A 10,381-nucleotide genomic window follows, 5' to 3' on the forward strand; every position below is an offset into this window, starting at 1 on the left:
TTTTTGTAATGTTATGGATTCCATGTTTTCTACTCACTTTCTTATGCTTTTTCTTATATAGATTTGGTTCTCTTCCCACTTTATGTATTATATTTAGCTCCTTCTTCTAATAAGTATTTTTATGCATGTCATTATTTCTATCTCTGCTCTCATTACTATTATTTCATCAACAATTAGGTTTTTCTTTTATGGTGGAATAAATATATTGTTAATAATGGTCATGAAATTAGGTACCTATAATAATTATAGCCCTGTACAATAACAGTGAATTCGTGCCATTTCAGTGTTTCCTTGGTGTTGTAAAAGAAGGTTGACAGGGAAAATAAAAAGAGTTCTTAGGCTTCTGGATGTGATACTAAAATAGGGAAATGCTGTGTGCTCCTCCTCCCATGACAACATCAAAATTACAACTAAATTACAGAAAAACTGTCACTGAGAACCGCCTAAAGTCTAGGCTAACAGAAGTCCTATAACTAAGGATGTACTGAAGAAGCGATGTCAAGACTGGTAGGAAGGGTGGAGATATAGAATGGGCTGGTCCCAACCCATGTGTGGCAGTTAAAATTGGGAGGGATATCTTGGCTGTGGAGGTCCCCTCTGAGGAGCAAGGGGTCCCAATCCTACACCAGGCTCCCCAGCCTGAGGTTCCACTGCTGGAAGAGGTCCTCACAACAGCTGGCTGTGTAAACAAGGGGAGATTGTGATTGAGTGAGATGGAGGGTTGCTAGAGCCTCAGGCATTTCTCTTAAAAGGCCTGTGCACAGACGTACAAGCTGATGGACTCAATTGCTCTCAGCTCCAGAACTGGGCAGCAGCTTGAAAAGAGCCAGGGATGTACACTGAGGAACTGAATTGTCTGATTTCAGGACGAGGACTAGAGGGGCAGCTTTCTCCCAGACAGAAGAGCTGGCAGAAGCCATCGTTCTTTTTTAGACCTCCCCACACTCCCCCACCCTTACCCCCACTCCCCCACAACATGCACACACAGGTTGCCAACATATTTGAGTCTTCAAAACCTGGCTAACATTGTATTTCCCTGCCCTAGTAATTCCCTGAGACCCTGCCCCATCCAACTTTCAGGCCCGCCCAAGCTACTTCCAGTGGCTTTTCCATACAAACGGCCTGTGTTGGCTTGTGTGGACTTTCCTAAAATCTCTCAAAAGTTCACAAACCCCAAATAAGCATCATCTGCCTTCGAAATGCCCCATACTTCATGCTGAGCAGGCCCACACTTAGCACTAGCAGCAGCTGGCCCTGGTTCACAGCTTAGCCTCTCCCAGGCATCTCCAAGCCCAGCAAAAGTGGCAGATGTCTGCAGGTCACTTTGGAGTTCATACCAAGTGGCCTGGGGCAGGTTATAGACAATGGCTTAACTTGGCTCGAAACAGAGCCCATTCCAAGAGATCCCAGAACCAATACACCTGATGGCCTGCTTCAGACCACACCAGGCACCACCCAACTACCTCTACAAAAGACACACCAAAGGCTGGGTTCCAAAGACACCAGAGCCCTGTTAAAGCAAGTCTTTGTCCATAGGGTCAGCCCCTACACAACAGCTCTTCCACTGAAGTCCTGGCCAGTCTTCACAATCAATAAGCCTGAGAGTCAATCCTACCCACTGACGTGCCAACAGCAATCAAAGTTCAATTACAATAGAAGGACACATATAAACCTACACAAGGAACACATCCAGAGAATCCTGGCTCAGGTGATCAGGGAGGTTGCGCCACTGAGCGCCATAGGACACCAACTACATAAGGCCACTCTACCAAGACCGGGAGACTTAGGAGTCCTACCTAACACATAGAAGCAAATGCAGGGAGGCACCCAAATGGGGAGACAAAGAAACGTGTCTAAAATGAAAGAATAGAACAAAGTTCCAGAAAAAGAAATAAAATGGAGAGAAGAAATCTATCAGATACAGAGTTCAAAACACTGGTTATAAGAATGCTCAATGATCCCAGTGGGAACTTCAACAAAGTGATAAGAAATATAAAAACAGAGACAGAGAACATTAAAAAGAACCAGTCATAAATGAACAATACAATAACTGAAATGAATACATTAGAGGAAATCAACAATTAATTAGATAAAGCAGAGGATCAAATCAGTGATTTGGAAGACAAGGTAATAGAAAACACCCAATCAGAACAGGAAGAAGAAAAAATAATCCAAAAAAATGAAGACAGTTTAAGGGGCCTCTGGGACAACATCAAGCATATCAATATTCGCATCATAAGGGTATCAGAAAGAGGAGAGAATGTGTGCAAGGGATTGAAAAACCTATTTGAAGAAATAATGACAGAAAACTTCCCCAATCTGGTGAAGAAAATAGACATACAAGCCTAGGAAGCACAAAGAGTCTCAAACAAGATGAACCTACAGAGGTGCACACTAAGACACATCGTAATTAAAATGCCAGAAATTAAAGACAAAGAGAGAATCTTAAAAGCAGCAAAAGAAAGGCATCTAGTTACTTACAAAGGAGATCCTATAAGACTCTCAGATGATTTCCCAACAGAAACTTTGCAGGCCAGAGGGTTTGGCAGGAAATATTCAAAGTGATGTAAAGCAAGGACCTACAACCAAGATTACTCTATCTAGCAAAGCTATGATTAGAATTGAAGGACAGATAAAGAGCTTCCCAGACAAGAAAAACTAAAGAAGTTTATCACCACCAAAACAGTATTACAAGAAAGATTAAAGGGACTTCTTTAAGAATAAGAGGGAAAAAAATATTAAAAATATGAATAATAAAATGGCAGTAACTACGTATCAAGCAACAATTACTTTAAATGTAAATGGATTAAATGCTCCAATCAAAAGACATAGAGTGGCTGAATGGATAAGGAAATAAGACCTTTACGTATGGTCTAAACAAAACAACAGGCTCGTTTTAGATCAAAAGACAGACTGAAAGTAAAGGGATGGAAAAATATGTTTCATGAAAATAAAAACAAAAAGAAAAAACTGTGGTAGTAATGCTAATCCTAGACAAAATAGACTTTAAAACTAAGGCTATAACAAGAGACAAAGAAGGATCCAGTAATCGCACTTCTGCATATTTACCTGAAGAAATCCAAAACACTACTTTGAAGGGATATGTGCATCTATATGTTCATTGCAGTGTTATTTATAATAAGCAAAATGTGGATGCAACCAGGGTGTCCATCAGTGGATGAATAGATAAAGAAGAGGTGGTACATATATACAATGGAATATTACTCAGCCATAAAAAGAATGAAATCTTGACATCTGCAGCAAATGAATGGACTTAGAGGGTATTGTGCTGAATGGACTAAGACAGAGAAAGACAAATGCCATATGATTTCACTTACATGTGGAATCTGGAGAACAGAATAAATGAACAAATTAAACAGAAACTCACAGATACAGACAACTTTTGATGGTTGACAGATAGGAGGGAGGTTGAGGGGTTAGGTGGAAAAAGGAGTGTATTAAGAAGTATAAATTGGTATTTGCAATGTAGTCATGGGATGTAAAAAATAGCATAGGGAATAAGCCAATAATATTGTAATAATTATATAGGGTTTCAAATCAGTACCAGATTTATCAGGGTGATCAGTTCCTAAGTTAAATGTCTAATCGCTATGTTGTATACCCAACACTAATAAAACATATGCCAACTCTTACTGAAAAATAGAAAATTATTTTTAAAAAGTGGTACTTTATTTTATATATAAAGCTCAAATTAGCTTGATGGAAACTTTTGTCATGCATATTATTTAAGCCCAAAGAATAAATTTTCCAAAGTTCAATCACCTTTTTATTTTAATATTCAAAAAGTTCAGAATGTTTTAAATAAATTCTTGAGTCTGTAAAACCATATATATTAACTTGAGAAGATGTCAGTGATTTATTATTATAATGTAGAAAAAACAAGTCACCAAATAATGAAGTAGTGTAATTCAATTTATGTAAAGTATAAATTTATTGTCTATATATAATATAACTAGAAAAATGTATATGCATGCACAAAATTATAAAGTGTGGTTATTCACAAGAGGTTATTGTAGATGATTTTTAAAGTTATTTTTACTTTATTTTTCTAATTTATCTGAAACAGGCATGTGTTCTTGCTAACATAATAAAAATCAAAATTATTAATATGTTTTTGACAGAAAAACACCTCAACTCTAGGAGTAGGTTAAACACATATATCTAAGCATAAGAAAATACACTGGCTACTTTTCCAAGACAAGCCTGCAAATAATTTGAGCTTTCATTGAAAAGTTTTAAGTAGGTTTGGTAGACATATTGCTAACATACAGATTCTCTCTGGGGAAGCATACAAGGTCCTCAGTGTCTAAGGAACAATAAAATATAATTGCTCACCTCCAAACTCCTTAGTCCTATGAGAAATATGTATTTAATTAGATATCTGAGTACCAAAATAAGCATATGAAAGAAATGGTTCCCTTTCTGCTTTTACATTATCCAATATGTCCAATCCATCTCCTTGGATAATTCTTTTTTTTTTTTTTTTTAATGCAATGTCTCAAGGATTTACTTTTTCATCTTGTTAACCTTATCCTGAAATAAAAAGGTCACCTGGATTCTAGTAACTCATCTCTTTCCAGAATTTCCTATCTTTAATGATATGAATTAATGTAACCTATTTGGCATTAAGTTGAAATTTTAGTGTTGAGACTACAAGCAGTATTTTTAAAAAGAGGGGAGAAAACCTATGGAATTCTTTGTAACACTGAAAAGCAGCTGAAAATGGAAAACATAATTTAAGGTGAAAATTACATATACGTATAAAATCTTTAAAAGCAGTATGTTTTTAAGGAGTTTTGTTGCATCCGAATATTTAACAATAAGTATTATGTTTGAACTGTAACTATATCCTAAACAAGCCTATTATCTGAATTACCAGAATTAGATAAATTATGTTTCTGATATGTCTTTGCCGATATACCAGATAAAATATATATTCCAGATCGGTAAAGACGGGCTATATGATAGATAACACAATTTGACAGCAGGTTAATCCTTAGCATTGAATGACAAAAAAATCTACAGAGAAAAATCTGTCATGTATGATATTACAGAATCTGTACTATATTCATGAGCAAATTTAATTTTACTCGGAACGTTTGCCTAGTTAGCTAATCAAGATTTGGGTTTAGATCACTTAGATCATAAACTCACTTTCTTATCAAACAAAAAAAGCATTATAATAGAATATCTGAAGAAATAAAGAACTTTTATAGCCAGGGGATGTGTTCACAGGTGTTCTTTAATCAAAAACTAATTATCTTTTTAAAAGAACTCATATTTCTGATTTTATTTGTTTCTCTTCTGAGAGGAGATTTCTATTGTTTTGTTTCTAGTACTAGATAGTTTTAACTGCTGTAATGTTCAACCTCTATCACTGCCATTTCAGACCAGCAAGTCGGAATTCCGATGACTCAGTGGGTGGTAATTGCTCTGATAATATTAGACTGTCCCTAGAGGTTTCCGGGTCTTTCTCCAAGCGATTTTCAGCCATTTACCTTTCCTTGCCCACCCACCCCCAACCTCTTTAGAATTATTTATTTGATTATTACATACGCTTCCTTAATATTTTTCTTTATACTCAATATATGAAATATAGTCACACTTTTCAGTCAGCTCAGCAGAGCATCTCCTTCTTCTTTAAAAAAAAAAAAGTATAGATAAGAGGAGAGAGTTGGATGAAAACAAAAAGTGTGAACATTGATGCAAGCAACCCTTGTACCATGGTGAGCCATCATCAAGAATAAGTACCTACCGAGAGTTATGCAGTACCATGAGAGCCCAAGTGGCTTCTTAAACTTTTCGTTCCAGGATTTCCACTGCTTGGTGCTCATGCCTTTCCTCTACCTGAATTTGTCATTCTCTGCCTCCAAGTCTCTCCTCATCAGAGTCTTCCCTGAGGGTTTTAAAGATTCATCTCTAACTTTATTCCTTCCTTCTCCTCTGCCTTTCCAGATTTCTATCATCAATGGACTTCCCTTTTCCCTCCTCTGAAGTTCCTTAGTGATTTTATTCTAAAGAATGTGAAGTATGCTAGTATCATTTACTTTGGAAAAGTCTGCTAAGGAAATCTAGTCTTAGAATCCTAGACTTCAAACTTATATCTGTGCTTATTTCCTAACAAAAATTTCTTTTTCTGAGGACCAATCTATTTCTTCTCCCTGTCATATGTTCGGCCACTCTATGGCATTAAAGTACGTATGTGTATTTCATCAAAGCACTGCTGCTAGATTATGTAGTTGGACACAGGTGATAAACAGAGTATTGTGTTAATCAACATGGAGCAGAGACTATCTTTAGGATAGGGCAAAATTAGAGGCACTTTTATAATTTGAAATATTCATAATGATATTTAGTAGGAAATGTTTTTTGTTTTTAAAATGTGAGCAAAAAGTGCTGTTTATGTCTTTCATATGGTGGTTGTCAAAACTTTGATTTCTATTATCTGAGTCTAAAGAAGAACAAAGGAATATACATATATACACACAGATACATATACATATTTGCATATACATAGGTGCTCAAGGTAAGTAAAAGACGGAATATGTTGAAACAGAAAATCCCAAGGTTATCTGAAATAATATAAAGCAAATTTCTCTCAATTTTTGTAGTAGGTCGTAAAGCTACTTCATGAAGAATATTTTTAAGGGCAAATTTTAGAGTAGCCTTTAAGAATATTTACTAACATAATTTTCGTTGTTGTGTATCATGTGTACAATTCATTCCTAAAATTTCTTAGTTTTATCAGTACAAAACACACCAGACAGACCCAGCAAATACTTTTAAATGGAAAGAAACAAATTATAAAAATTAAAGAAAAACATCCACAGAAACTGAAAACATATCTGCATTTTATTATTTTAATTGATTTAAAAATGTGTAAGCACTTTGATAGATTCTATTTTGCATAGGATTTACTGGTTTTCAAAGTATATAATGCATCAAAAACAGTGAAGCTAGCTGCTTTTTTCTTGTTCATTGGAGCTATCACATCTCATCTATCAGACCTTTAAGTAGAATTTTAGAAGTGGGGTACTCTCTCACGCCCAAGCACTACTTAATTAGCATATGAATACGTAACGGATTGTTTGAAGTTAACAATTAAGGAAACAATACATAAAGGAAACTGAAGAGAGCTCCAACACCTGGGAATCTTGTATTGAAAATAGCTTTCTTGATGTAAGTAATTAAAAACCAAGCACAAATGCTCATTGTGCAGTGTTAAAGCCCCACAAGGAAAGCTAAAATCTGCTATTTGTTGTCATCGTTTAGACTGAGTCATTAAAACAAGAACTTACTGTTTTATTTATTTCAATGTAGTATTTGTTTAATGTAGGTTTTGTGTGGTATTTGATCTGAAATCATCAAAATGCATTTACAGGACAAAAAATCTTACATTTAAAAAATATTTATATTTAAAACATATAATATATGACAATAAACCTTTTTCCTATGGTAGTGCAAAGTTTCAGAGGAAATTCCAACAGATGGCCAAGTCAAATTAAGGATACAGTAAATTTTCAATAATTTGTATATCCAAATAATTCCAACTGGTGAATTTTTAGGTGTATTATTTTACATTTTTTCTCTTGAAGGTATACACGCTATAAGGGTTTCTGTTTGAGCAAAGCATCTGAAGAGAGTAATGAATAGCTCAGGAATCGTAGATGTTGGGGAAGTCTCAGTGGAGCAGGAGGAAAGAGCCATGCATAATTGTTTCTATTTTTGTCACTGCCTATACAAACCACTTCTATTTCTTTGGCATAAAGTAGTTTATCTCTAAAATAGGGGTTATTTTTTGTAGATTGTTGAAGTCTGAGTCAAATGACCTTTGAAGTGCTTTCTAACATTTAATTGGATATATTCCTTGATCATGAAGAAATACTTGTCCCCAGATTTTAACCATAAATGATAACCATTTTATGGAACAACTCAATTTGAAAAATAAATTATGAACCTAATATTTACTAACATAATATGTGTTGAAATGTGATATATGGCCAATGGAATATTTACCAATATTTATGGGCAATAAATTTTTTTAAACAAAAACAAAACACTTATTTTTCCAATGTATGTTTTGATTAATCTATGGATCTAGAATGTGTATATCTAGTAGCTGGTCTGTTTTTCAGTTTTTATAAAATAGTTTAGCAGTTATTTATTACCACGTTGTACTAATCAGAGAGTATATGACATGGAAGAGAGGAAAATTATTTCTACAATGTCCTTCAGATATTTGCTTCCCTGAAGTTAGGAACTATAAACAAAGAGAAAACAACTGTTTATCAAGAATAAAAATAAATAGAGTTTCTTTTCCCAATTGATGAGAAAGTTTAATATATGTATGGTATGATATGGAATGGTATGATTTAAAATAGTATGGCATGGTATGGTGTGGTATAGAACAGTATAAATAAATCTTTGCACTCAAATGAAAGCTATATTGACAGAACCTCTATTTATGAATAATATTTCATAAGTTCATTTGTAAACAGCTATTTGTAGCCATTTCTATAGAAACAGTTTTGTCAACACTGATCAGATTCCAAACCTAACTCCAAAAGATTTATTTTACCCACAATATAGTTGAAATAGAATACTAATGTTAGTACGGTCTGGAATTAAGGGACAATGGCACAAGAAGGAGGAGGATAAATCATAACCCCCCATTTCCTGGGTACTGGCATGATTACAGGAAAAAATTTGAATTATGCAGAGTGAGACTTTCTCTTTAAAAGGTTTTGGGACCAATTTCTACTGTGGGGCAGGGGGTGTTTCCATACCAACAATTCTTGGACACTAACGGGGTGTCCTGTGATTCAACTCAATTCAACTATCTACATGGAAGTGGCATCAGATCCCACAGGTTTAGGGCTCAGTCCTACAAGGTTGTTCCCACCCCTTATACACTAGTCTCTAAGTCCATGTTGTCCCTTGTGCTCTGACCAACTGGTTATAAATTAGAGGTTCCGACAACATCCTTCCTTGGGTTTAATTTGCTATTGTGGCTCACAGAACTTAGGGAAACATTTTACTTACTAGATCATCAGTTTATTACGAAATGATATAATTCAGGAACATCCAGATGGAAGATGCATAAAACAGGTATAGTGAAAGGGCTCAGAGCATCTATGCCCTCTCCAGGTGTACCACGCTCTCCAAATCTCCACGTGTTCACCAACTAATAAGTTTTCCAATCTGGAAGTTCTCCATTGGCAGTTGGTTCAACCTCTAGCCACTTCTCACTCTCCAGAGGTTGGGGAAGAGAGGACCAAAAATTCCAACCCTCTAATTACACAGTGGTTTCCGTGGCCACAACCCCAACATTTGGTACAGGGCCAAAAGTCACTTCATTAACATAACAAAAGATACATTTATGGCTCTGTTAGGGAATTCCAAGGTTTTAGGAGCTCTGTGCCAGAAACAGGGATGAAGACCTCTCTCTCTAGTCCTGAGGCATTCACTACTGTTATGACGCCCTAAGCTTCCCACTGTGTGACCCACTTCGGGCATCTCTGTTCCTCCAGGGGACACTGTCTAACATAACTTTAGTCTCGACTGACATGCATGGATTTTAATTCTCATTTCCTCAAGGCACTTCATTTTAATTTCATATTGTAAAGGAAGCACATTTTGGAAACATGATAATGTCTGGGTCTCCTAGAAATATTTACAGATAAAACTTAGGTTTTATCTGTAAATATTGCTAATCAATAGAAAATATTGCTAATCAATAGAATTTTAAGCATTATACTTGGGGAATGGCAAGAAAAAATTTTGGCATTATCCTTGGGGAATGGCAAGAAAAAATTTACAATAGGACAATCTTTTTTCTGATCCCTGTCTCCTGTTAGGATGAACCCTCTAGGTTGCTCCTGCTTTACCCAAAATATGTGCTTTGTCCCTGCTTGAACTTTGGCATTCTTTAAATATACCCCCTAACATTACACTATGAAAACAGGGACAGTGGAGTCTGTAATGGTGGTGGTTGGAGTTGGGAGGAGACACTGGGAAGGTGACATGGGATGGAGTAATCAGAAACTATTTATGGTATGGATGATCTGGACATTTTGTATTTCTAAATTTAGACACGTATTTTTCTACACATTGATTAATGGGTTTTTCTTGCTTATAGATTGGACTTATGGATACTACAGACAGCAGAGAAAACTTGTTGAAGAGATTGGCTGGTCCTACACAGGTAAACATCATTGTATAATGAGATTCAGCAGAAAATTTTATTGGCTTTCTATCTATTTTTATATATAAGAGGAAACTTTGTAACAATCCATCTTTTTAACTCAGCTACATGGATATTCATTTAGATTAATTAGTAAAAAATATGTTATATGCAAAA

The 10,381-nt window shown here is 35.4% G+C and overlaps 1 protein-coding gene across 1 annotated transcript in view; it reads left to right on the forward strand.

The window, feature by feature from the left end:
- Window positions 1–10,381, forward strand: part of PTPRZ1 (protein tyrosine phosphatase, receptor type Z1) — a 116,490-nt gene that overhangs the window by 8,980 nt on the left and 97,129 nt on the right. The window contains exon 3 of the mRNA XM_023528945.1: window positions 10,160–10,225. Within this exon, the coding sequence (XP_023384713.1) occupies window positions 10,160–10,225 (66 nt within the window). The remainder of the gene's footprint in view (window positions 1–10,159; window positions 10,226–10,381) is intronic.

Source organism: Pteropus vampyrus, unplaced genomic scaffold (genome assembly GCF_000151845.1).
Source record: "Pteropus vampyrus isolate Shadow unplaced genomic scaffold, Pvam_2.0 Scaffold33, whole genome shotgun sequence".
NCBI classification, from domain to species: domain Eukaryota; kingdom Metazoa; phylum Chordata; class Mammalia; order Chiroptera; family Pteropodidae; genus Pteropus; species Pteropus vampyrus.